At 44.3% G+C, this 27,506-nt stretch overlaps 1 protein-coding gene across 4 annotated transcripts in view; it reads right to left on the bottom strand.

Moving 5' to 3' along the window:
- Positions 1–378: 378 nt before the first annotated feature.
- Mfsd6 (major facilitator superfamily domain containing 6) overlaps positions 379–27,506 on the bottom strand; it is a 72,585-nt gene continuing 45,457 nt past the window's right edge. For 3 of the 4 annotated variants that reach the window (XM_051153789.1, XM_051153790.1, XM_051153791.1), the window contains exons 3-7: positions 13,662–13,759; positions 5,452–5,613; positions 4,601–4,699; positions 3,141–3,421; positions 379–649 (exon numbers count right to left, since the gene is read on the bottom strand). In XM_051153789.1, coding sequence (XP_051009746.1) covers positions 446–649; positions 3,141–3,421; positions 4,601–4,699; positions 5,452–5,613; positions 13,662–13,759 — 844 coding nt within the window. In that variant the 3' untranslated portion in view covers positions 379–445. Of the gene's footprint in view, positions 650–793; positions 819–3,140; positions 3,422–4,600; positions 4,700–5,451; positions 5,614–13,661; positions 13,760–27,506 lie in introns of all 4 variants that reach the window. The other variant, XM_051153792.1, reaches the window with a different exon arrangement.

The following is a 27,506-nucleotide window of genomic DNA, read 5'->3' as shown; positions in this document are numbered from 1 at the left end:
AAGTCAAATAAAACTATAGATAGACTCTTCTTACTTTTCACTAAGAACCCAATATTTAGAATAAATAACCAGGAAAGGGAGATGAAATCCCTGTTGAGCTTGAGATCCTTTCTGTTGCCCAACTTGGTATGAATTCTGCTTCCCACCCTATACCCTGGCAGAGAAGTTAGGTCAGACCTAACCAACCCAGAGCAGGGCATCCTCACTCAGCATTGTTCGTCTGTGTCTCTAAAGGACTGTGGAGGTTTCCTTTTTCCTGCCAGCATGTACTGTAGTGTGAATGTGTGTGTGCATGTGCATGTGTGTGTGCGTGTGTGTGTGTGTGTTCCACAGTAATGAATGAGTAGATATTTAGAAGCATATGCAGTGTGGTGTTCAGGGGTGGGGGGCCTCGCCCTCTATCCTGGCTGAGGTGCCATGCAGGGTGTGAGATGATCAGGAGCCCTCAGTGTTCTCCAGCAGCGGCCTGGGCCTGCTGCTCCCCACTCTCCTCTACATGTGGGGCAGAACTGGGGCGAGCGGGGCTGGGCTGCATTGGAGATGCTGCTGTGTCTAGGAATGGCTGGTTTCTAGGTGGGTCAGAGTGAGTCTCACATGGGACACGTTGGGCTCCACCAGCTGGAGAAACTTCCCGATTCTCATTGGTCCCCTGGAAGGAAAAAAAAAAGTTCCATGGTGTTTGAGAAAGAATATATCTAACCCACTGTACATATTTTCAAGAACACAGTAAACGTGGTGATCTCGAAGAGCCCACGAGGCGCCAGTGCATAAAGGAATAGGATGGACATCTTACCTTTCATCTCCTTTCCTATGTGCAACTGCCAGAGCCGCATGAAAAACACAAACACCATAAGCAGACATACCTTATGGCTAAAGGAACATTTTTTCAATACTTCACGGCTATAGGAACATTTTTATTAATATTCTTGTCACTATTATGCAAACAACTTACATTTGCACGTATTTACTGAGTGGCCCAGCCTTGTGCCCTGTCACCAGGCCAGGGGATACCATTGGGAAAACCCAGGCAGTCAAGATCCAGGAGCCACTGTCCAGCTGCCGGTAAACAAGGGCCCTCAGCCGCAGCACAGCCAGGCAAGGAAGGCCTGTGCCACGGAGTCCTTATGTACATGTAGTATTTCAAAATGAGCACCAGTAGTTCAGTCAGACGAGCGGGGGGGGGGGGGGTGTAAACAAGCTTTGTGGAGCCAATGGGGAGTGAACTGAGGACACACTCAAGCACACTGCTGTAAACTGCCACACTGACTGTCCACGCCAGGGAACATGGTGCTTAGAGATGGTTTTTTCTTCTGAATTGATGGTCACCACGTCTGTTTCCTAGAGTTGAGTTAAATTTTTTTCTTCCATCCTGTGATTGTGAAATGTAGTGACTTCATAACGATCCTATAAGGTACCGATTAGTTCTTACTAATTTTTAACTCGTCCCAGAGGGGGTGAAAAGTGGACTTTAATGCTGCATTGGCTACTTAGCATCTGTGGAAATGAGGAGGGATTCACAAAGCATTGCCTCCTTGGGTAGCAGGGAGCCCTTCCCCTGCTTCTCCTTCCTGCTTTAAGTTATAGAAGCTTCCAGGTGCTCCTCTGTCTCTCACGTCCAGTCCTGGCTCGATAGATGAGTCAGGAGGGTTGTGCCGAGAAGGGCATGTATATGGCATCAGTGAAGTGTCAGCTTGGTAAAACTATGCAGAGACTTTATGGTGAGTTTCTAAAGCCAAGGTTAATTAAAGTAGTTTGACAAATTTGCTTTTTATTTTATGAAGATTTGCTCTTTTTTTGGATTATGTGTATGCATGTGTGTTGGTGTGTGGGCACCTGCACATGATGCAGGTGCATGTGTGTTGGTGTGTGGGCACGTCACATGATGCATGTACACGTGTGTTGGTGTGTGGGCACTGGCACATTGTATATGCACGTGTGTTGGTGTGTGGGCACGTTCACATGGTGCAGGTGCACATGTGTTGGTATCTGGCCATCTGTACATGATGCAGGTGCACGTGTGTTGGTGTGTGGGCACCTGCACATTGTGTATGCATGTGTGTTGGTGTGTGGGCACCCTCACATGATGCAGAGGTGTCCATGAAGGCCCTTAGACCTTTGGAGCTCGAGTTACATGCAGCTGTGATCATGGGTGCTGCAAACCAAAAGCAGCAGACACAACTGCTGGGCCATCTCTGTGATCACCAGCAGTTTGTTAAACTGTTTAAAAAATAAATTACTGGTTATTTTCCCTCATCTTTTCCTTCTGAGTCCCTTTTTAAAATCATGTGTTTGTTTGTGTTCTTGTGTGTATAAGCGTGCCACAGAGAGGGAATGCCAGTCTGAGGACAGCCGGTGGGAGCTGCTTCTCTCCTCACACTCAGACCATCAGGCTTGGTGACAGGTGCATTTACCAACTGAGCCATCTTGCCTGCCCTCCTCTGGGTCCTTTAAAGTGACTGTAAATATGGAGCTAACATTATTTTTCAGGAAAATGGAAAGATTAATGACTGCTCTGATGAAATTCTTTGCAGAAGCCACATTTCTTTCTCAAGTCAGGATGCAACTTTAGTTATATAATTGCTGATTTTATCAATACCATTTGACCTTTCTCAGGAAGGAGTACTCTTTAGGAACACCTTAAAGACAGTGCCTTTACCTCCCAAGTGAGGCCTCTCAGAGCCACATTTTACTGAGTAGGGCATCAGACAGAGCCATACACGGCGTACATTAGCAGGCTAATTAGCCGCTGTTCACTGCATCCCTGCTATGTATAATGATCCCCCTGGGATTCTGAAATTGTAGAAATTCAGAAATACAGTTTCCTAAAACAAGAGCTATATATATTCTGGCTGCAGATTGTATTTTCTACCACTAAAACATAAGAGATTTGGGGGTTTTGTTGTTTGTTTGTTTGTTTGTTTTTAGAATTATCAACTCCTCTGTGAAGCTTTTCTGAGCTCCATGAAGCACATTCTTTTCTAGGCTACCTGGTGGTGTATGCTACTCCTGTGACAGAGCAACCCCAGACCACTGCAATCCTTGGCTTGCACGTCTGTCTCTCCCGTCAGGCTTTCCATATGTTTTGATGAACAAGGAGGGAGTAGCAGTGAAGGTGCCCTGCCAGCCCGGCAGAAGGTTACCTGTAAAGGCTGTATCTCAGAAGCACGGCTCTCTCTCGTCAGTTGCATCATCTCTTTAACTTGGTAAAGAGCGTAGACAAAGGTCACCCAGGGAGAAGAGCTGACCCCCCAGGCTGGTTTGTTCACATCCTCCTGTTCTTCCTGGTGTTTGGTTTTCTTGGGTGGAAGTCTAGGCTCAAGGCGAGGCATGACATCTTCTGTCTGTTGCTGTACCAGGTCGATGGTTGCTATGGGAACAGGACTGGAGGGAACAGGAATCCTTTCTGCCAACATTGTCTTGTCTAGAGAGAAAAATAATGGCAAAATTATTTCTGAGTCTTCTACGTATTTAAAACAAAGGTGAAAAAGAAGATGACCCTGGCATGGTACACACACCTAGAACCCGTGCTCTCGGCCTGACATGGCAGTGCACACCTAGAACCCCTTGCTCGAGGCCAGAGACTGAGAAGACCTACCATTCATTGGCTTCCTCCTGAGAAGCTCAGTGGGGTTGAACTGTTCCTCTCAGGTTCTATAACAAGCAATGTTTTCTCTTACTAGAAGCACCTTGGGCCCCTGAGGTCAGGGCTGCTAGAGGATGGAGATTTGAAGATGGCCATCTCTGTGCTGGGCCTCAGAATGATGTGCATCCTATGGGTTGGCCCTTTTCACCAAAAGCCTCATGTTTCTTCTTCACATCGTCAATGCATTACATTTGATACAAACTCCAGCCTCTAATTTTTTTTTTTTAAATCAGGACTGGAGAGATGGTTCAGATGTTATAGGCTAAGTGTCAAAACTAACTGAAATGTCAAAACAATGGTATTATACTTTTGTTTACTTATCTTGTGTGTGGTGTTTGTAGGAGTGCCACAGAACACATGTGAAGGCCCGAGAGGACAACCTGAATGACTTGGTTCTGTCCTTGCTCTATGTGGGCCCCTGTGATTGAAATTGGGTTTTCAGGCTTGGTAGCAGGTGCCTCTGCCTGCTGAGCCATCTCACTGGCCATTTCTTCCCTTTTGTATGACAATTTTAAATAAAAGCATTTTCAGGAGAAGCATCAGTAGGCACATTTTTAACAAAGGTAAAGGCAGAGAGATTAATAAGAGCACCCCTGTCCCTGGTAGTCAATTACCACACAGCCTTATATGTATTTGCCTTAAATCCGAAGTCTCTTTAAGACTTGTAGGGAGGGTTAAAACTAATGCTTCTGCAGCACTTGGCACCCCAATCAGCTCAGCATCCAGTCCTCTTATCATCACAGGAGGTGTCATCTCTACCGCGTTAGCTGGGACAGCCTTGAGAATATGTCGCCTGCAGGCCAGTTGCTCACAGGACAGCAGGGCTCTCAGAGAACCAGCAAGAAAGAAACAGGGTAACAGACACCAGGGCAGCCTGGGTTCCACACCGAAGCCCAGTCTCCAACCCTTACAGCCTGCTCCCCTCCCCCCCAAGGAGAAAGGGAAGGAAATACCCACCGTCTTCCTCGTCCGGCACTGCCAGCCACTGGATCAGGGCAAAGAGCAGAAGGATCACCAGGCAGGCCATGCCAATTCCTCGGAAGGTTGCCGCAGCCCCTTGAAAACAAGCAGAGCAGGCCAGATGGTCATTCCCGGAAATAAAGCAACCCTCCATTTAAGCAGGCTAACATCCATGGCAAAGGAAGCACAGCATCACTGGGCCGGAGTCAGTGCCCTTTGATTAGCTCCCTGTAATAACAGGAGACCCCAGTGCTGGTTCTCTGACTAACCTCCACCCCGACATGATTCTCAGTTAACAAGTTGTTGGCCAACAGCACTGTTTGTCTGCACTTGGAGAGTAGGGCTCTAACAGTGCTATGAATTCACACAACCCTGAGCACCTTACACAGACTGAGCAGGCAAAAATCCCAGAATAATCTGATTTCTCTTGGCCCTCATATTTCCAACAAGAGGTCTAGTGAAGCCAACCAACTGTGACCTGAAGCTGTAGTGACATGGCCAGTGAGTAGTTAAGACTTTTTGAGTAATGGTGATGGAATCTGTGTTTCTTTCTTATCATTAGTGAGGTACGGGGTACCCCATTCAGCTACAGGCACGTGTGCTTATTCATTGTTTGGCTCCTCTGAGGTTTCTGTAGCATTTCATTAAGCTGCTTGCCGGAAGACTGGGTTATGAGCTGGCTCTAAGCATCTTCACAATGTAAGCACGTGCTTTACAATTGTGATCGCCATGCAACATAAAAAGAGGATAGGAACACTGAAGTTGAAATATGGTATGGCTGGAAAAAACAAAACAAAACCACCACCACCTTATTTTCCCCAAAGGAAGAAAAGAAAAATTATTCTTACCAAAATAATTGACTAACACGCCTCCGATCATGGCGCCACATCCTCTCCCCAATCCCAGGTGAAGGCCTTGCAGGATGCCCTGTGCAGAGGTCCTCAGCTCTGGCGGAACAGCTGCACTGAGGTAAGAGATGCATGCTGCCCAGATGGCCGCATGTGTGACTCCTGTGGAGGTAGCATGAGTGGAGTGAGTGTCTGCTCAGCACTCTTATTTAACCAGAGACCTGTTCTACTATGTAGACGCACTAGGCATATATGTAAGCACACATACATATTTTATAATAAGACACACATAGCAAATGTATCAATTAAGCCATTTCAATATAATATTCTTGTGCTTTAGGAATTTTATACAAGCATATAATGCATTTCTGATTGTCATTTTTAACTCTTTTCAAACATACAGTTCAGTAGCATTAGGCAGTTGTTGTACATCCATCACAATTATCCACTAACTTTTTATCATCCCAAACAAACACTTTGCAGCCTCAGGCCACTCTTTAACAAGGGCCATCCCTGTGGATGGAACTATTCAGGGTCTCATGTAGGTAGAGTCATAACAATATTTCCATTTTGTGTCTGGCTTGTTTCCCTTAGTCTAATGTCTTTAAGGTTTGTCCACATTATAGCATGTGCTCAGCATCTCCTTCCTTCACTGCACACCTTGGATGCATGCATGCATAGAGAAATCAAACTGGGATGGAGTTGGAAACCTCCTCCCTGCCTCCTCATGTCTCAGGAGGTGCTATGTAAGTTGGTAGGAAAGAAAATGACAATGGTTGTATCCAGTTGTGAACTCTACAGTCTATAAGTCCAGTTGTTCAAATAAGATGTGCCCAGCAGTGCCCAGCGGTGCCCAGCGGCACTGCTGGTATGAGGGTACCTGGCTGTATTTGATTTGGACTTGAGACCTGCTCTACAAGGAGAACCTCGTGTTACACACCTGGTCAAAAAGACCAACAAAAGCCAAAATGTGCCTGGAAAGATCCCAGATCTTTGTGGGAAACTAAATACTATTATTTAGCTGAACGGATACAGTGTCAAGCTGCTCTAAGTACTCATGTTTAAATACCTAGATAAGTGGGTATCATCCATTGCTGTCCTTAACCGGAGAAACCTCTTTCCAATGAATGGTAGTGAATGCACACTATGGCTGTTCAAGTGCTGAGAATTAAGTGATAGATAAGAAACCCGAAACGAGCCATTTATAGCACCCTTGCTAAGGGTTAGGGAACCCTGCAGAAGAGGGGACAGAAAGAATGTAGAGCCAGACGACAAGGAGCAGGGCTGCAGAGTGCTATCTTCCGGACAAGGCCATGGTGATGTGAGCTCGCAGTTGCTATGAATACAATGGTTCTGCACAAGAATGAGCCCCTCAGCAGTCAGGAGTGGAAAGACAGGGGCTCAGAGCCCTGCCCCTGACTCCTGGGTGCTCGCCACTGGGAAGATCACAGAGCCCTGCCCCTGACTCCTGACTACAGCTAGGCACCCACTGAGAACACAGGCTTAGATGTGCAGTTCCAATCTCGGGGCCACACAGATGGCCCTGAGTAAATTCAAACCACACCAACCCTGGGCGAAAACCAACCCAAAAGTCATGAACCTGAGAAAAGGGGCTTTGTAGAGATGAGGTTTGTGTGGGGAAGGGGTCGACAGGGTTAGGAGGGACAGTGTAATCAGAATACGTTATATACATGTATGAAACAGCCAAAACCAGAAATTATTAGTATAAAAATGAATTTATATCCTTTTAAAGGCTGAATAATAGTCCGTTGTGCGCATACACACACACACGCACACACACATGCACACACACACCTCATTTTGTTTCTCATGAGTTGTTTCCACCTTTCGATTGTTATGAATAATACTGCTTAAATATCAATATTTAAGTATCTTCAAGTAAATACTTACACACTGGTGTTTATGCAGCTAGAAATGGACGTTCTAGTTCAGGTGGCATTCATTATATTTAACATTTTTAAGAATAGCAGTTTCCCACAGTAGCTGCACCAATTGACATCCCCCTGGAAATCCACAAGTTCACTAGCTTCTCCATCTCATAGCCAGAACTTTTAAAAACTGTTTCCTCTATTAGTAGCAATCCTAACCAGTGTGCAATAGTGTCCCCCTGTGCGTTGGCTTGCAGCCCTGACCAGCAGTGGACAAATGCTGAGTCCTCTGCTGCACCCTATTGGAAAGCCATTAGAAGAACAAACAGCACGGGGTTTCCTGGGGTCTTATGCAGTATGCATCTCCCGGCTAAGCATGATCTGGCCTCACATAAGCAACCTGGAAAGTAAAGCCCAGAAGGACTGTACTGTTTCCAAGAAACTTAGCTGGAAACAAATACATATTTACAGGAACACAAATACGTCCAATACTGAAAAGGTGAGTCTTAACTCACAGCATGTGGCTCACAACCAAAGTCACCTGAACTGACCGTGCTAAAGGAGGCCCATAAAGGAATAAATATCTTTACTGTGCATATTAGATTAGATGCCTCATCATTAACTCTAGAAAGATTAAAATAATTTTCCTCTTTCTTATATATTGTTTAGTCATCATTTCAAGGAAGTAGGTTTGGCGGGGTTTTGTTTTGCCTTGTTTTTCTGGTGGGTCTGGGATTAAATCCTGCCTACCCATATACTAGGCAAGCATTATCCCTGACCCCAACTGGGTTTTTTTTAAACTAAAAATATGGACCAACTAGTTATTAATAGCATGCACACTTAATTAATTTTCATAAATGTCAAATAAATTATTTGCTTTGTCTGGTTAAGAAATTACAATATTATAGATATTGTCAGTCTTTTCAGAATTAAATACTGCCTACACAGACTCTTAGTTATGAATGTTGACATAGTAGTATATAGTGGAAATATTTTCATTTATGTTATTACAGATGGCATTGACCTTTTTCAGATACCTATATTATTTTTATGAGTAATACTAGAATAAAATTCCAAAATATACTGAGAAACAAAATTAATTAGACCCCATAGTAGAATTCAAATTGATTCATCTTTAAGAAATTATTCCCAATGACCCAAAACCATATCAAATGGTTAAAAGAATTTTAGAAAAAGCTAAATGTGGCACACTGTTAGAGGAGGGTCCTCAGATCAAAAGGCATTTCATGTGACTATAAATAGACAAGAGAGGAAACTACTTTGAAGGAAACATTTTAAAACAACTTTTACTAACTGTAAAATATCTACTTGCCTTTCATATGCCAGTTTCTGGCTTATTTGTCTATGGTAGTTATTCACATAGCTGACTACGTGCACTTCAAGGGTTAAGCCAGGCAGCACTTCTCCAATATGGATGACAACAGATGGTCTAGAATTTCTTCCTTCAGATAAGGCCTGGCTGCTGATCATCTTATACGGCTTCTCTGTGTACTTCCAGAACACACTGAGAAGGAAACGGCTCTTACTCACCAGACTAACAAGCTGCATGAGACACTGAAACCCTAAAGCTCAGCTGGCTCCCGTGACTGGTGACAGGAAAGCCACCTTTCGTCAGTCTGGAGGAGCTGGACAAATCTGGTCCTTCAGTGATGGAAAGATTTTCTCAAATAGCTCAAAGGGGCTCTAGGGAGTTAAGAACTCTGGCTGTTCTTCCAGAGTACCTGGGATTGGCACCCAACACCTACTGGGTGTCTGATAAACACCTGTAAACCCAGTTCCAGGGGATCTGATGCCCTCTTCTAGCCTCTGTGGGCACCTGCGTACCCATGATATGCACAAACTCACATAGACACATAGACATAAATAAACAAAAACAAGTCTTCAAAAGGCACTCTTCAGCCATGACAGCCCTGTCGGACCTCACTCTCCTCAAATACTGTTTTCTTTGTTTATGTGTGTGGGTGTTTTGCCTAGATGTATATCTGTGCACCATGTATATGCCTGGTACCCGAAGAAGGCATTGGATCCCCTAGGACTGGAGTCATAGATGGTTGTGAGCCCCCGTGTCAGTTCTGGAAATCAAATATGGGTGCTGTAGAAGAACAGACAGTACTCTTAACTGCTAAGCTTCCATCAAATAAAACAAGCAAAAACAAAACAAAACAAAAAACCCACCAAAAAACAATTATTTGTTTACTTTGTATGTTGGACAAGGTGCATGAGTGTGGCAGTGTGAAAGTCCTGACAATTTGCAAGAGCTAATTCTCTCTGCTCACCATGTGGGCGCCTGGGATTGAACTCAGGTCATCAACACACATTACTACCAGGAATAAATCCGATCACATTCACTGCTGAGTTTTTCCTGTGATTTACTAACACTAGCAGCCACATGGGCAAGGAGCACAACCACCGTGATGTTGGCTTTTACCAACTGTCCGTATACAGGATCACAATCCTGAGTGTCTAAATGCTTCCTGTGAAAGTAAAGGTGACAAACGAACATAGAATCTTGGCAGCATGACCACCACCCAACAGTGCTGCCGGCACACAGACCCACTCCCCTTTAAATCAAACTACAGACTCACCATGAACGGGAAAACCTGATTCTTTAGGTAGTGCTGCCTGCAGCCTGCTGAAAATGGTAGCTGAGGGTCTGCAGGGACAGGCTTCAAGAGAGCCTGACTACCACACGGAGAAAGAGCCGAGTTCTTTTTTTTTTTTTGTTTGTTTGTTTGTTTGTTTAGATTTTTCCGAGACAGGATTTCTCTGTGTAGCCTTAGCTGTCCTGGACTCGCTTTGTAGACCAGGCTGGCCTCAAACTCACAGTGATCCTGCCTCTGCCTCCCGAGTGCTGGGATTAAAGGCGTGTGCCACCACAGCCCAACAGAGTTGAGTTCTTATTGTTCTCGTCAGCTCTACTGGCCATCCCTTGACCCCAGAGAGATGCGGGAATAGCCCCTTTGCTATGGAGCGAGCAAGGAGGAAATCTGCTGCATGGCTGTTATCAGAATAGCTGAGGGTGCGATCCCGCAGCTCCAAAACCGAGGGAGAGCGGAAGTGCTCACAGTCACTATGAGCAGCCCAAAGGTGAAGTGATAACGAGGTGGAATATGGGACACACCACCACACCTCTGTCACCTCCTCTCCGGCAGGGTTAGCTTTCATGGAATGCAGGGAAGGAGGGCGGTCGAGAAAGAATGAAGAGACAGGCATCCTTTATGTTTTGTTTTTGTTTTTGTTTTTGTTTTTTAAGATGCTGCTCTTGGCATGGGGGTGGGGTGGCTCAGAAGGCAAATGTGCTTGCCACAAAAGCCTAGGATGCTGAGTTTGATTCCTGAAACCCACAGTGGAAAGATAGAATCAACTCCTTAAAGTTAAACACTAACTTCTCAACATGCGCTGCTAGTGTGTGTGCGCGTGTGTGCGCACACAAATAAGATAAAAAATGTTTATAGAAGACCCACTCTTGGCTATTAAGAATAAAAAAGTGAAAGTGATGGCTGTTCAGTGCCCAGACAGTCAGGAATAAGTCTTATCCCCCAGCCTCAGCCTCCCCACTTCCTGACACTGGGAACAATTAAGTAACAGCCCCAGTCATGGGTACCTTTCTTTTCCCTGCAGTGCTGGCACTCAAGCCTAGGGGTGTGGCACATACTAAGCAAATACCATTAAGCTATGCCCTTACCCTTAACAGGTGTCTACGATGACAAGTGGTGTATGCCCTATAATCAGTATTTCCTTATAATTGTTTCCTGTCTTGACTATATCCTAAAGTTGTCTCCTTTAAGGTCAGAGCATTTGGACAAGGCTGTGCAGGCAGTGGAATCAAGAATGGCTCAAGGTGATGTAGCTTGATCTCATCTGCGTGAGCCACTGCCTTCTGGGGCTTCTGTGCAGGCACAAAATCTGAGACTGAAGCCATGTCCCCCAGCTTAGAAACAGGGGACTCTGGGGAGGCAGGCAGCACGCATTCACAGATATTTCCTACTGGTCAGCAGTGATCTTCCATGGACACAAAGGACAATAAAATGGAGCGCAGAAGTGTAAGGCATAGCTGGGTTAGATTCAGAGCATGCCCAGCTCCCCTATGGCACACCCTGACATGCTTACCATATGAAAGGATGTCCCAGGCCAGCAGCCTATGATGGCCACTCTTTTCGCCCTGAAGGTGCCATGTGGCTTTTGCTCTCTACTCTTTGGTCCACAGTGCTGCTCAGCAGCAGCTGTCTGCTCTCTAGAGGCTACAGTGGTGGCCCTACAGACCCCAGCTCATGCTGGAGCCTAAAGAAGTTTTCTTTTTCTTTTAATTTTTTTATTAGTTTATTCTTGTTACATCTCAATGGTTATCCCATCCCTTGTATCCTCCCATTCTTCCCTCCTTCCCATTTTCCCATTATTCCCCTCCCCTTGACTGTTTCTGAGGGGGATTACCTCCCCCTGTATAGAAGTTTTCAATAAAGTGTTCGGGCCTCTCCTCCCGGCTTCACGAAGCTGCTTAGTGTCTCCACAGGGCTTTTCGCTGCAAGCACGCACTTCTGTGCATCTCATGCATGGTAGGAGTCACGTGGTGCATATCTGACCTAGTTCCTGCACTCCTTTTAAAATGGCCGTCTCAGGCTCACTTCACCCTATACATCTTTGATAAATAACAGGAAAGGATTTCCAAACCCGCAACAAAGAGCATTTGTTTTCCTCGCTGATAAAACTCCTCTGTTTTCCTTCAACAGTCTCATGATGCCTTTTGTTGCTGTCTGTTTTGGATTTTAGAGACAAGATCTCACACTGTACACTGTATTCCAGGCTGGCTTCAAACTCACAGCATTCCTCTTGCCTCAACCTTTCACGTACCGGGATTACAAGTATCACCAAATTCACCAATATTCTTTTTTTCTTGGGTATGTTATGTAAGCTGTCCTTTTCTATCTAATTTATATCCAATTAACAATAGTATATTAGTGTATGTGCAATATACATTTTATATTGTTATAACAACATAAATTTTTAGTAGGCACACAAATCTCTTTATCGAGAATTAATACCTTTCTATATTGACAGATAATGCAATTAAACAAGACAAGGAGAGGCCAGGCCCTTGAGGTGGGAAATCCCAAAGATCAGGTTCCCTTCTCAATGTGAGACGTTAGTTTATGATTCTTACATGATACAATGCCAGAGACCCGTGCTGCACTGCAAAGCCCTCCCAGGGTTCTGAGAATTACACATGATGCCTTACTTTTTGACAAACAATAGCTTCCTATTATATACCCAACTATGTATATATGTTTACAAACACATTTTCTCTTATTGATGGCACATTATATCAGATCTGAGAAAAGCACCTTTCAAGTGTATATATTTCTGAATTACATAATTACAGGACTATAAATAACATGTGTCCTTTAAATTAGCACTTTCCTGCTTCATGGTGATGAGGGATGTGGTAAGTGACATGTGTTTTATACAGTCTACTTAGATGAGGAACTATGAATCTACCCAGGACACTACATTATTACCCTGGCTGAAGTGTACTCACTCACGGCCTTTGGGTTAGGAAATAATTGCAGTAACATCTAATAGAGCTAATGAAATTATCCAGTTACAGACTGTTTTGAACAGTGAGTTAAGAGCCCAGGCTGTCACAGCCCACTCAGCTCCAGTGATCCTGTCCTGATGAGCACAATCATAAAGGCAATCGCTAAACAGACGAGCAGAAGTTTTAGAACCCAGAAGAAATCATGTACACTGCATGGCCAGGAACCATGAACACAGAGCCTGCATTCGATACTCTTAACGCGCCGGTCAGAGCCTCCCGGGAAATCTTGGTGGGCACAATGCACTTTGGCAACAGGCAGAAGTCAGGCCAGCGTGGCTGAGTAAAGATTCGGATGATTCATGGAAAAACAGTAACGTGACTCTCAAGTTTTCATTATAAACCACCAGATGCAATAAAAAATAACCAAAGAGAGAAAAATATTAGAGCCCCATTTTCTCATATGTACAGTTAATCTAAAAATATCAGAAGAACTGGAGCCTTTGAAAGGCAGGCACATCCTTCTGTATTTTAAAACCACCTTTGGAGGCATGTGCCTAGAAGCAGAGCAGAGCAGTTTATTCTAGACTTCCTCTTTCTTTGTTTAAATACAAAGGAATGGAGAAAAGCCACCTTTGTTTGGCTCAAAACAAGACAGCACTCAGAGCAGTGGACCTTCCCTTCCGGGACAGAACCAGATGGCAAGGTCATGGCCACTCGGTCACTGCGGGAGCCGCAGAGAGATGGCTGTCAGGCCAGCCTCAGCTCACCTTGAAGAACTTCCATAGGGAGGACAGTCCAGGCATTTTCCAGGTAGGAAATATAAATATAACGAGCCGTATTGCAAGCCAGGCCAATGTACAAAACCCTGGAAAAGAGAAAACAACACGAGGGAAAGTATGAAATATAAGTCGCAAATATTACATGTGTTTCTGCTCTCTAAGCCATTCATGATTAAACAGGAATGTTCCAGACGTAGGAACAGGAAAGCTCGTGGGCAGAAGGAATCTGCCTGTACCGTGTCTGCCTGTACTGTGTCTGCCTGTACCGTGTCTGCCTGCTGCCTTCCCCAAATGCTTAGGACCACCCTTCCTGAAACTTCATTAGTGGTAGAACGTAGAACTGATGCTTTTTCAGATAGTCTGGCCACACGGCCCACCATAAAATGACATCTCTGGCTTCCTTCCAAATGGCTATAGCTATATGCCTGGGACTGTGGCCACTTCACAATGATGGGTGGGGAGGTGGGCGGGCAAAGCATAAAAATGGGAACCTATGCCTCCATTGTATAAGCAGGTCACCAAGCAATTTCATGAGATTCACATCTTTGAAAGCCAACCAAGAACGGTGAACAATAAACTGGAAATCACATGTTTTCTCAGCCTTCCAACTGATTAAGGTTTATTAATATTTTTTAAACTACCCATGATGTCACATTCTTACAGAAAGCAGATAAATATGCATCAACCTTTAATATTACTACCACAAAAACCTAAGTACAAACCAAATGAGAGTAGAGCAGAGCTGTGCAGCAAGCTTGGATGCAATGGTGGCTGCTTTTCTGCACACACTGATGACAAAGACTATCCGCTCCCTCCATTTTCTATCTTCTGCTAATTTTCTTAATCATCTTAAGGCTTTCATTTCTTTCCTTTGTTTGTGTGTGTGTGTGTGTGTGTGTGTGTGTGTGTGTGTGTCCATGTACCCATAGAAGCCAGAAGAGAATGTCATAACCCCTGGATCTGAAGCCACAGGCCCTTGTAAGCTGTCTGATATGATGGCTGGGAACTTAGGAGGTCCTCAGGGAAGAGCAAACCCTGAACCATCCAGCTCTACAGATAATGAATTCTTCATACTTATGTGGCTTAGTGAATAAAAGCATGCATTTCAATATTTTTGATAAACATATTTTACTGAACTTGTCATTAATCCATCAACCTCTCTCTGTTACAAATATGGCACAGAAAATTGAGGTGCAAACTCCGCTACAGAAACACAAATTGCATTACACAAGGCCTTCTGGCTTTGGTTTTATGTTAGGAAGCAGCCCTGTTCATGGCTTCCAGTTAGCCTAGTTTAGGCATTGGCATTGGGGGCTGTAAAGTAGATAGTGTGGGCTTTCTGAGCTACCGTCTATTGTAGTTCAACTCCACTGTGGCAGTGTGGCAGCAACCACAAGCGGTGTGCAAATGACCAAGTGTGGCTACACCAACATTCTAGAGAGAAGCTCTAGAATTTAAATTTCATATAATTTTTCCTTGTACCTTTCTCAACCTCTTTCAAAATGTAGAAATTTTCTTTAGTTCATGGGCTACACAAAAAGCACAATATTGGCCAGATCTGGCCCTTGTGCCACACCCTGGCCGCTGGCCTAGCTCATTAATTGCTAGCTTTAGCTGTATATCAAATTTACCCTGATAACTTTAAAACACAGATGTCAAGATGCATCTCAGTAAAGAGTGCTCTGGCTAAAACCCAGATTGGGCGCATTAGAAACCTCCATGGCTGCTCTGGTATCGAGTCGGGTGGAGAGCCACAGGCATGCTTATCTCAAGCTGTCTCCACTAATGTCTCTCAGAAACCTATCCTAAAACAAAACCAATAACCCACCTTTCTAACATTCATAGTGCCTATCTCTAGTCCTGTGTTTGAGCCATGAAACTTTCATTTGATCCAGGACACAGTCCAAAACTATTGCCCTAATGTAACCCAATGTCAGGCAGCAAGATTAAAGGGTACATCATGCAGTGGCCTCCGGGTTCTCCATACGTGGAACTCAGTCACTGGAATTACTGCTGTGTACCATCTGGGACCCTTGGGTCTTCACTGCAACCAACAAGCTGAGCTGCTATGAATTTAATTTGTCCTTTATTCCATCCCTATGGTTCTAAAATCACAAAAGATAGTCCACTAGATCAAAAAGGAGCCCCATAAAAAGAAGAAAACTAAGGACAACCAGAACAAGCTACTGTGTCTCTCTAGAACAGGATTTTCACGTGTCAAGTACTGATACTGAGCTTATATTCCACAAATTGGTAGAGATCTCATACAACTAGTTACCCAAAACAGCACTTGGGATGGCATCACTATTATTTAATAATAATTTAAAAGTGTTCAAGAATTTTTTTTTCCCTGACAAAAACTTTATGCCAGGATTCCCAAGGGAGCCTGTTAGGTTTTGGGTTTCAAATGCCTACCCCTGTCCCTCCAGTTTGGGTGTGGTGGCTCTCGTCCCAGATGGCGCTGCAGTTGGGAAGCCTTGGAAACTTACAGAGGTCAGTGTAGGTCACAGCTGGTGGCACTGTTTCGGGAGGCTGGGGGCTTGGCCGGTGGGGGTGGGCTACTGGTTGGTCTTTGAAGGTTACAGATGGAGCTGCTGCCCAGTCCCATTCTCTCATTCTCAGTTCACCAAGAGGTGAACAAATGTGCCACACTGATACGCCACTCTGGCCACCACTTTCCCTGCCATGATGGACTGTAGCTCCTGAAACTGTGAGAGTAAAAATAAGCCCCTCCTCCCCTGAAGTTGCTACTATGAGGTATTTTAGTCAGAGCAGTGAGAAAAACAGCTGGTACAGGGGACAGGTGCTTGAAGGAGATATTGGGGGCCCCACCCCTTTCCTTGCCCTCTTCTTCTTGGCCATCACAAGCTTAGAGGCTTTCCTTCACAGTGCATTTTCTACCACAATGTCCTCCCTCACCACAAGCCCAAAGGAACAAGGCCAAGTGACCGTGGGACGAAATCACAGCCCAACCATCTCTTGCCTCCCGTTAAGTTTTGTCTCACACAGAATCGTTTATCAAAATTAAAGAACGTAGACAACGCTGTTCGAAATAACTACTCTGATTTCTCTCCAACAGAATCCACATGTGAAAATCCACCCCTGTGACAACGGCTGGTGTGTCACACATTCACCTGTGTTTATACATGTGCTGCAGAGGAGACAGTCTACGTCTCTCTGTGTTGATCTGGATGTATGGTAACTAACCATGTCAATAAAGGTGGTGATTCCATGAGAAAAAAAAATCCATTAAAGCTTATTATATCCTTGGTTTGGAAAAAACAGTTTTGTCTCTAGTATTTTGTAGTATCAATGGAAAGCGGACTAATACTGAGCCTGTGCATCGCATCCCTCAGTAACCGTTGTGGGGAACACTGGTTTTACACAATTAGCAAAGGTTGAACTATGAGTTAAGAAAAGTGGTATTTGGATCTATGAAAAGGCAAAGACATAGGCATACTTTCTGATCTGGCAAGGAAAAGTATTCAAATAACTTAAGAATCCTTGAGTGTCTGAAATGGGATATTTAAACTAAGCTGCCCTGTCAGTAATATTTTGTTAGGGTCACTCTCAAGCCAGTGTGTTTACTCTGATGAAATGACAGCCTGTTGATAAAAAGGAGCTTATTGGGTGTGTTAGTAGGCCTTCTTCTGGACAAGGCAGTTCTTTACAGAGCACACAGAGTTATGTTCAGGGTCTCAGACGATGCTAGGTAGCAGGGACCTACAACACTTCTCAGGGAGCTATGGATGGAAACCTATGTGCCACTGATGTGAGGGTAGCTACAAATTTCATCACATTCCTATTTCGTAGCAGGAGTAAATAGTAAAAAGTTGTCAGTAATAAAAGCAGATAAGAACTAGAAAGTTTTGGAGCAGGTGTTTTGTGTAAGTGAAGCTACCCACTAAGATGTGTAAGCACCATGGAAAGCCAAATAACTTGTCAGATTTTCTAGCCTAAACTGGAGCAAAATGTGAAAGTCAGAGAAAAGTGCTTATGAGATTCTAACTTTTTATACAACCACAGGTCATGGTAGCAGCCATTTCGGAGTGATTAGGAGTCATGATAGAGGTGGTATTATTTTCAGCAGGTAGTAGGGAAGAAAGACAGAATTCTTAAGTCATTCGGAACTCCTGGTGCCGTGTATATGAGCAAGACACCAACTACAGCATGGCTGACCGCCCCTCTCCCACCAAGACCCAGGCAAAACCACGATGAACATGCAGTTTTAATAGTGCATATTCACTGAGACACTGTTGTGCACTCTGCACACTGCTGGGTTCAAGGAGAAGAAAAATGAGCAGAAAGTGTTCCTTGCCTTCAAAAAAAAAAAAAAAAAAAAAAAAAAGCAAACCTGCCAATCCAGTGGGAAGAAAGCAACATAAATAAACAAGTTAAATAAACTATGTTAAGGACATGTGCACAGAGAGCCATGGGAGCACTAGCTACCTGTACGAGGCCAGACTCACCTGGGTTAACAGGAACTGGCAAAAGTGTAAACAGCATATACGTAGCAGGGGCCAAATGAACAAAACCTAACCAGAGAGCTGAAAGATGAGCAGAGGCTGTGTTGAAAAGATTCAAAAAAATAAAAAAATAAAAGGCTATGTAGGGAATAAGTAAACTTTGCTAGTCCAGATCTATTCTAGAAACTACTGCAGAGAAAGCACAGGTGAGAGCAGAAAGTCTAAGTAGCTAGTTCTGCGATGCTTAGCTGACCCTTTGCATGCCAATTTGCATCTCTGGGTCCCTGCATCTTGTGATCTGGGTTTCAGTTTCAGCTTAAAATAGCAGGGGCTCGTGAGATGGCTCAGTGGGTAAGAGCACTGGCTGCTCTCCAGGAGGATGCAAGTTCAACTCCCAGCACCCTTGTTAGGCAACACAACTGCTTGAAACTCCAGCTATGGCCCAATTGACACCCTCTTCTGGCTGCCACAAGCACCCATAGATCTGTGGCAGAGATACCCACATGTACAACTTAACATCTCGGGGTCCTAGCTGAGATGCTATTGGATTTGCCCCTGTGCTTTTAATCTATTCAGAATCTGGATATTAATAAGCCATATAATTGCTTACAGCGCTGAAAAAGTCACAAGAAATAGCACTGCCACAATCATTTTCCTTTCTGGAACAACAACAGCGATAGTCTCTGGAGACAAACTTAAGAAGACTGCTTGCTTGCTTCAAGCATCATGTCACCAGAAAGCACATGGAATGTAGCAGGGACATTCAAATCAAACCAATATTCTATTAGGAAACATTCCCCACGTAGCTGATCTGGCGCAGCACTGACTCCAGCTCATGCAAAGGAACAGCTGGCCCACCACCACCCCCCACGCCCTCAGGGGGTGCTCTTTCAGATCTCACCCAGTTGTCCCTCACACTAGAGCCGTTCCCTGTTGCACATGGTCACAATGCCATGTGATTCTCCGTACAACACTTAGCTTAGTAGTAACCATACATTATAGGCTGACCTTGTCGTCCATTGGAAGGTGAGGTCTCTGATATTATAATCACTCAGCTTTATCCTTAATGCCTAATATAATGGGTACTTGATTAATATTTATGAACTGATGTAAATTATGAATACTTTAATTTGAACACCAATTAATAAATACTTAAAAGCACATTTTGCCCTACATACTAGGAATGCAATGGAAAATAAGATATAAATATTAATTATGCATGTATTATATTTATAAGCGTGTGCATATTTTCAGATAGCTGGTTATGGCATAAGGAATAAAGTGAAGAGTTTATGAAGCAACAAAATAACTTCTTAGAAATAGGAAGGTTAAAAAAGATGTCCGTATCTGGAACGTTTTTTGACAATGTTCATGACTAAGCTTGAAGATAGACACAATTTCTGTAAGATGCAAACAGTTCAACGCATAGGGCCAAGAAGTGGCTATGGGGGACATCTTGAAGTGCTATGTAGTGGAACTCAGAATGTGTGAGAAGCAGAAATGAGGCTCTGCTCTCTGTCTTCCTCTGTCTCTGGCCTCCTCTCTTTCTGGGGTACCCCTTCCCGCTTCCTTCTCCCCCCCCCCCACCCCCAAGCTCATTTAACTAACTGCTCTATAACATAACATCTGGCATCTGGTATCTTATTATCTTATCTCATCTTTATTATCGAACATAAAATTGGTGCCGTGAAACTCTGAAACGAAACCCAGAGGACCATTCCGTTCTCTAAATTCCTTTCTCTAAATAATGTCCTGCTCTCCCACTTCCTGCCGCTTGCCTAGAGTCACCTGTGAGGAAGCTTCCCGGGCCAGCTTTTCAAAACTGCCACTGAAACCAGGATCCTAAGCTGAGGTAAATTTCCACAGCTCCTATCTCTCCCGGGACCCAGCTCAGAGCACAGGTTATTTACTCCGCGGTGTGGCTGGGCACCTCCCCCACCCGCAAAGGTTCTGTTCACAGTGAGCAGTGCAGACTAGCAGACTGCCAGATTATTGGTAAGCAAATGCTGACCAACCACAGAGTGTGACTGATTTTAGGTCCCTCTGATTAGAATGACTACAAGGGGCCACATTCCGCCAGCCGCCGGCATGTAGGTGCCCTCTCCATAGCTATCCTTACTCGCCACACGGGCTGCACAGAGCCCCACAGCTGCCACCTGTCTGCCTTGCTTGCCTGGTGACAGAGTTACTGTACAGCCAAAGTCACTACAGGCTCATACCATTTTAAATCTGCCCACCACTGACTGGTTCCTCAGAACACATGGCTTTATGAGCAACCATGTGACCACCACCTGCTGCCCTGACACCTCCCCCTTTCCCACTGCAGGTTGCCTGGGATTCACTAGAGATGTATGTGTGCACTTCCTAGGCCCCTTCAGCACTCAGGAAGGCCAGGGGTGGAGTCAACCCCCTGTGCCCAGTGACTGGCTTCCATCCAACTCGTTTGTTTGTTTGTTTGTTTGTTTGTTTGTTTGTTGAGACAGGGTTTCTCTGTGTAGCCTTGGCTGTCCTGGACTCACTTTGTAGACCAGGCTGGCCTCGAACTCACAGCGATCTGCCTGCCTCTGCCTCCAGAGTTTTGGGATTAAAGGAATGTACCACCATGCTCAGCCAGTCCAACTCTTAAAAAATACAAATGGATTGAACTAGAAAATGATCATAATGAGTGAGTTAACCCAGAAGCAGAGAGTCAAATGGTATATACTCACTTATAACTGGACACTAGCCCAAGGGGCATGTCCCATGAAAGTTTTCACTTACCAGGAAAGTGGGATAGAGGTGAGGACATCCTATTGGGACTCTAGGTGAGAGAAATATAGGAGATGGGGAAATAAAAGGATCCAGAGGGTCTTAGAAACCTACAAGAAGAACACTATGATGGGCAGATCTGGGCCTAGGGGTTCTGCTCGAACTATGGCACCAAGGACAATATATGCAGTCAGCATCGAACTCCTATTCAGATCTAGCCAAGGGACAGGACATTCTCCACTGTTAAATAGAGACTGGGGACTGACTTTCATACAAACTCTGGTGCCCCATATTTGGCTATGTCCCCTTGATGGGGAGGCCCCATGGCACTAGGAGGAAGGATAGCAGACTACCAAGAAGAGACTTGATACCCTAGCATCACATTCAGGGGGAGGAGGTCCCCCTCAGTCACAGTCATAGGGAAGGGGAATGGGGTGAAAGCGGGAGGGAGGGAGGAATGGGAGGATGCACGGGAGAGGATAGCAATTGAGATGTGATATGAATGATTTTATTTTTCAATTAAAAAAATTATTTACTATCTGGGGCACAGATGGCCCTGAAAGCACATAATGAATAAAATAAGCCACTTACCCCCTCTATAAAAAATAAATAAATACAAATTGTCTCTGATTTCTTTTTCTGCTCTACAAAAAAAAAAAAAAAGTACAATTGTTTATTTGGTATGATGTTTAGATAATATTTAAGACTTAACCTTTATCGCCTTTTAGATTAAAAAACAAACAAACAAGTCATTTTATTGTACCCTGGATCAAAGTGTTTATTTCAGGGCTATGTTTTTATCATGATCCAATATGTTTTTGTTTCTAATTTATATCTTTACTAATTCCTAGCAAGTAAATAAATGCTATTCTTCCTGTCACCAGGTAACCTGGATTCAACTATAGGCTTCCTGAATAATGGGTTTAATGCATTTTTTAAGTTATTCTATAATGTTCTGCTGTATTAATATTCATTTATTTACAATGTTAAATTTAAATCACTGCCTTAAAACATGTTTTTTTCTTTTTTTATTATTAAATTTATTCAAATTACATCTCAGTTGTTAGCCCATCCCTTGTATCTTCCCATTCCTCCCTCCCTCCTGCTTCCCCCCCATTCCCCTCTCCTATGTCTGTGACTGAGGGGAACCTCCTCCCCCTGTATATGCTCATAGTGTATCGAGTCTCTTCTTGGTGACCTATTATCCTTCCTCTGAGTGCCACCAGGCGTCCCCATCCAAGGGACATGGTCAAATATGGGGCACCAGAGTTTGTGTGAAAGTCAGATCTCCTTCTCCACTTAATGGTGGAGAATGTCCTCTCCATCGGCCAGTCTGGGTAGGTGTTCAAAGTTTACTGCCTATATTTTCCTTGGCTTGTGCCATAGTTTAAGGAGGACCCCAGGGCCCAGATCTACCTGTAGTTTTCCAGGACCCTCTGGATCCTTCTATTTCCTCATTCTTAGCCTAAAATTCTAAATGTGATGTTATTGATCATACAAAAAACTGTTCTCTCTCTTTTTATAAACTGTGCTTATGTTTTTAATGCTCCACCCTAACAGAGATAAAACCTAAAGTCTTAGTCTTTAAGTATTAAGACAAACTAAAAATAAATTGTCTACTTAAATATTCTTAACATAGACAAAACTGTGGTCTCACTGCCATCATAATTAAAAGGCTGAGGATGTTTTTTGAATCCCCATATAGGAACTAGTAAAATCTTTAAAACCTGAGAGGAGCCTTCCCAACAGACTCAGTTACAACAAAGCTATATTCCAGGCCTTAGCCACTACCCCTGAGGAAGAAAACAGAGGTCTGTAATGCCCCCTCCCGCCTAGGTCCAGCCTGAGCCACCTCCACCAGGGACCTGTTTCAGATGCAGCCATAAAAGGAGACACTGGTTCACAGCTGTTACAGCCAGAATGGGACACCAGTCGCACAGCCTTGCCTGTTGGCAAAATTGGCCTATGAAGTCAATGCTCACATGCAGGATTGTTCTGTGTGCTAAGGCACTGGAGGTTCAACCAGCACAAGAGCTTTAGACACTTCAAGTTCCGTGACCTGTGGGAGTACAGATGGCTCTTAGATTCAGCAGCCTTGCCAAACCCAGGGTAAGGCTACAGGTCTGTTTTAACCTCATACTTGGGTTACATAGTCACATGGCCAGCTTCTATCATGGCGGCTTCACATACCTTCCCAGCCCTCTTCAGATGCAGGAGACCAAACTTTAAGCACCAGGTCTAGATACAGTCTACCTTGTTACCAGACCTCCTATCACCATTCTTTTAGCTAAAGGACAGTGACAGCTTACAGCAACTGCACCTATATCTTAAAGCTTCTAAAAAGATGTTTTATGAATGTATGTTAAAAGGTCTAAGTTGGTAAATACAAGTTATGAAGGTTAACATGTCTAAAAGGATGTTTTTCCCCTGTTGCTATGCTGTTGTATTAACTGTTCAGAGTGCTGACACTGATCAAAAGAGCTCCGATTTATTAATCTAACTATGGAAAACATTGCATTATATGATCCTATCAGAGTTCTAAGCTCAAGATTTTAAATTTCCTTTTGTTTGTCTTTTTCTTAAAATGTCTCTCACTGTACTAAAAGTGTCCAGTCTTCTAAACGGAGAGAAAAAAAGCCTCTCTTTCATGATGTGTACTGACGCTAAAGTGAGCTTTTGCCTTCTGCTTTATAGGAGATTTCTGTCCTCTCCATGTTCCTGTTCCACAGAGGCCAAAAAGGTTTCTGCTTTTCCTAAGCTCACCTCAGAGTATTTGTGCTTTTAACACAAAGTTCTTTTCCCAAGCCTCTACTGTGCTATGTGTCTATCACCTTGTCCTACAATGTGTACATGTCTAACAATGTGTATCTCACTGCAGATTTCAAACAGTCATGATGCTAAATTTATCCCCCTTTATGAATTTAAAAAGGATTCTTGTAAGCTACAGGAAATCCACCTCTTAGGTCAAATGGAATCCAGATAAGTACTGTAATCCAGAGCCCAAGTGTCTCACCTATCGCCCATCTCCGAGGGTGGGATTCCTTCTTGCTTTCCCTGGTTTTGGAACTCCTCTCTCCTTAACTACCTGATTGCCATGTTTTTGCATCCAACACCAGCTAAATTCCCCCTTCCTAGTCACGCAGATGCTTCCCTTTGTCTGAGAGACCGTCGACACCTCTCTGGTTCGCCGGGAGTGGAGGTACCCAATCCTAGCCCTCCTAGATGACCTACAACTAGGACCTTTCCTATCGGGTGAGTTTTCAGATGTAGCTTCTCTCCCACAGCTGTCTTCGCCATTGCAGCCACTGTCCAAACCCCGGTGCCCTAGGTGGTTACGTCTCTGGGCCAGCTCTTCCACCTTCAAGCTGTGCTCTTGGTTGCTGGTCAGTGTTGATGAGCTACTGAGCAGTCTGTACCTGTCCTCTGAGTCATTATCCTTTCTGAGGATGCCCTAATGGTTTACTGGCTTCACATCCTCATTGGAAATGTCCAGACTGTTCCTCCTAGCACGCCTTTGGGATATCTTTTAGAGAATCTCAAATCCCTACACCCACACTAAGGGCTTCTAAGCTTACATGCCTCTTCAACCAAACTTAGACAGATCCAAAACTAAAGGCTTTTAATTATTGCCAGCAACAGGGTAAAACGGAAGGAAGTTCCCATGTCCAAACCTTTTCTCTTCTCTCCCAAAAATTTCAAGCATTGTCATCATTGTCTCTTTCCTTATTTTCAAGTCTTTTCTCTTTTCTCTCCCAAGAGTTTCAAATGTACACCTAAAGGGAATTTTCTCCTTAATCTACTAACTTTGTCTTTTGCCCACATATATGTTCCAGCATCCTGCCAGACTGCCTACATCTGGGACATCGTCAAAGCGGCTACCCACAAGTGCTCCCATCCAACCTCACAGATCCTGCCAGCTGGACCTGCACTGTTCCTCCTAGCTGGACCTGCACTGTTCCTCCTAGCTGGACCTGCATTTCCCTTCCCAGCTATAGATGTCCTCAGGGCCTGGACAGCAAATGCAACAGCCTGTTCTTCCAGAACCTGGCCAACATTTCAGCCTTTTAAACCCTCTATCTCCACTCTACTGTCAGCAGAAAGTAATTAAGAAGCTTACTTCATCCCTAATACATTTACAAAAGGCTGAAATGGTGTGCTCCAGACCCTGGACAAACAGCTCCAGGTTTTCCCAGCACTCCTCAGTCCCTATCTGCTGCAGGACATGGCTGACATACCCTGCCCTCTACCCAAGACTTTCAAGGCAGAGCTTTTCTTTCCTCTTCACCATATAATCTGGACATTTTGTTGCTATTGCTTTTTTTTTCTCTCTCTCTCTTTTCTCCCTTACCTACATTTATATATTTCAGCTTACCTTATATAAAACAATCCAATGCTCCTCATTTTAAAAAAGATTTATTTATTTATTATTACATATACAATGCTCTGCCTACATGTACACCTGCAGGCCAGAGGAGGGCATCAGATCACATTATAGATGGTTGTGAGCCACCATGTGGTTGCTGGGAATTGAACTCAGGACCTCTGAATGAACAGTCAGTGCTCTTAACCTCTGAGAGAAAGGTAGGAAATGTTAGGATTCTGCTTTAGTCTGCCTACCTGTGATGTCATTGCCTACCTGTCACGGGGGTGTGGCCCTGCTCAGGGCTATATAAAAGGACAGTCTTCCTGGCCCTTTCCCCTGTTTTCCTTCCTCTTCCTCTTCTGTCTGTTTCTGTCTCTGTCTCTCTCTAGGGTACCCCTCCCCCCATTTCCTTCTCTCCCGTGCTCACTTAATAAACCTCATATAATCTAATATCTGGCATCTGGTATCTTAATATCTTATTCTCATACGTAAACGGGTCAGCCTGCTCCCAAAGTACTGGTAGAAGGAAGAACCCAGGTTCTGATGACATCATTTGAGACTTGCTTATAACTATACCTAGGCGATTGGCTGGGCTTTTCAGTTACACAGTACACTTCCCACTTTGCTTAAGTCTTTCTTAATAAGGTTTTCTGCCACTTCAACTGAGAGTTCCATGTGATACAAAATCTTAGCTGCCTTATGAGGTAGCAAGTTCTACATCCCTACAGATGACCAAACCAAGGCTAGGTTATAATCTATCAAGTACCAGAGGCCACAGTGAGATGAAGCCAGTCCTGTGGGACTACCCCAGTACATAGCAGAGAGTAGGTGAATGGTTTAAGCAATAAACAGTTACTGTCTTAGAATCTTGGGGTTCGGAATTCAAGAAGTGGGTGCCAGTAGTGTTGGTTTCTTCAAATGCCCTCCACCTTGGCTTCTTGGTGGCTGCCTTGTGCTACGTCCCTGTGAAGTATGTCTTCTTTCCAGATTAGAGCCCATACAAATATATTCATATTAATTTAACCACTTTTAAAAAAAATGCTCACTCCATCTAGTCACTGAGGTCTTGGAGGTTAGCACCAAGGAATTTTCAGAGGGCACAACACAGCCTAGAAACATGGCTCCTCCCATGCCAGACATTTACCACTCAAACATGCAGAAAAAACTTCACGGAGAATGTCTGTCTTCCTCAAGAGTATGTCACTGCAGCCTAGCCATAGATGATGGGTATGGGCTGGTGTCCCTGCGACTCTGCAGTTAGGCAGAAGCTGGGTCTATGACAATGGCTGTGAGCTCTTTCTACAGCCTCATCCAGATATATTTACCCATTTACTTTATCTGGGGGATTGGTATTTACTTTTCCACCAGTTGATATGAAATGAAAGGCTTGTACAAACAGTACTAATTAGTGCACTTTGCCAGCGCAGAGCACAGTGGGGCACGTGGGTTATATTCATGGTACAGGCATACTTGAAGTGGCCTTTTCTACAAGGCCAGTTTTGAACAGATCAAAGACGCCTGTAAAGAATAAGTGTAGGGCTAGAAAAAAGGCTCCATGCTTGACAGCCTGTGTTCAATCCCCAGAACCTACATCTACATGGTGGGAGGAGAGAACTGTCTCTACGCTGTGGCACTCATGCACCCCTTTCTCTTACACACACACACACACACAGAGAGAGAGAGAGAGAGAGAGAGAGAGAGAGAGGAGAGAGAGAGAGAGAGAGAGAGAGAGGGATGACAGAGAGAGAGCGAGGAGAGAGAGAGGAGAGAGAGAGAGAGGGAAGAGAGAGAGAGAGAGAGAGAGAGAGAGAGAGAGAGAGAGGAGTTTAAGCCAGCATTAAGTAAAATGCAAAGCTTTTTAGCAAGAACATCCATTCTCTGACAATTCTGACTGAAACTTGTACATGGTGATGTACATATGAGTGAGAGTCAGCTAGCTCTGAGAAAGTCCATAGGTTGCAGCTGTAAGCCACACACCCACATCCACACCACTGGCTGGACTAACAGACACGTGGGTCTGAATGGCTCTGTGAAACTTAAGCTGCTCATAGTCTGAGTATCATTGGCAATAAAGGATAAGGACGGCTAGAGAGCAGAGGTCTGACGTGTGTTTCCCAAATCCAAGCATAAAGGTAGACCTAGAGTCTGAACTAAGAGAAGCTCAGCGTCTACTCCAGCAGCCCATTTCACAGACAGCCAAGAGGTGGGAGGGGGTGCAGAATCCAGCCACAGTCACTATTGGACTTACCTGCTACG

The sequence above is a fragment of the Acomys russatus genome, chromosome 12 (assembly GCF_903995435.1).
Source record: "Acomys russatus chromosome 12, mAcoRus1.1, whole genome shotgun sequence".
Taxonomy (NCBI): Eukaryota; Metazoa; Chordata; class Mammalia; order Rodentia; family Muridae; genus Acomys; species Acomys russatus.
This window is presented reverse-complemented; position numbering and strand designations above follow the sequence as displayed.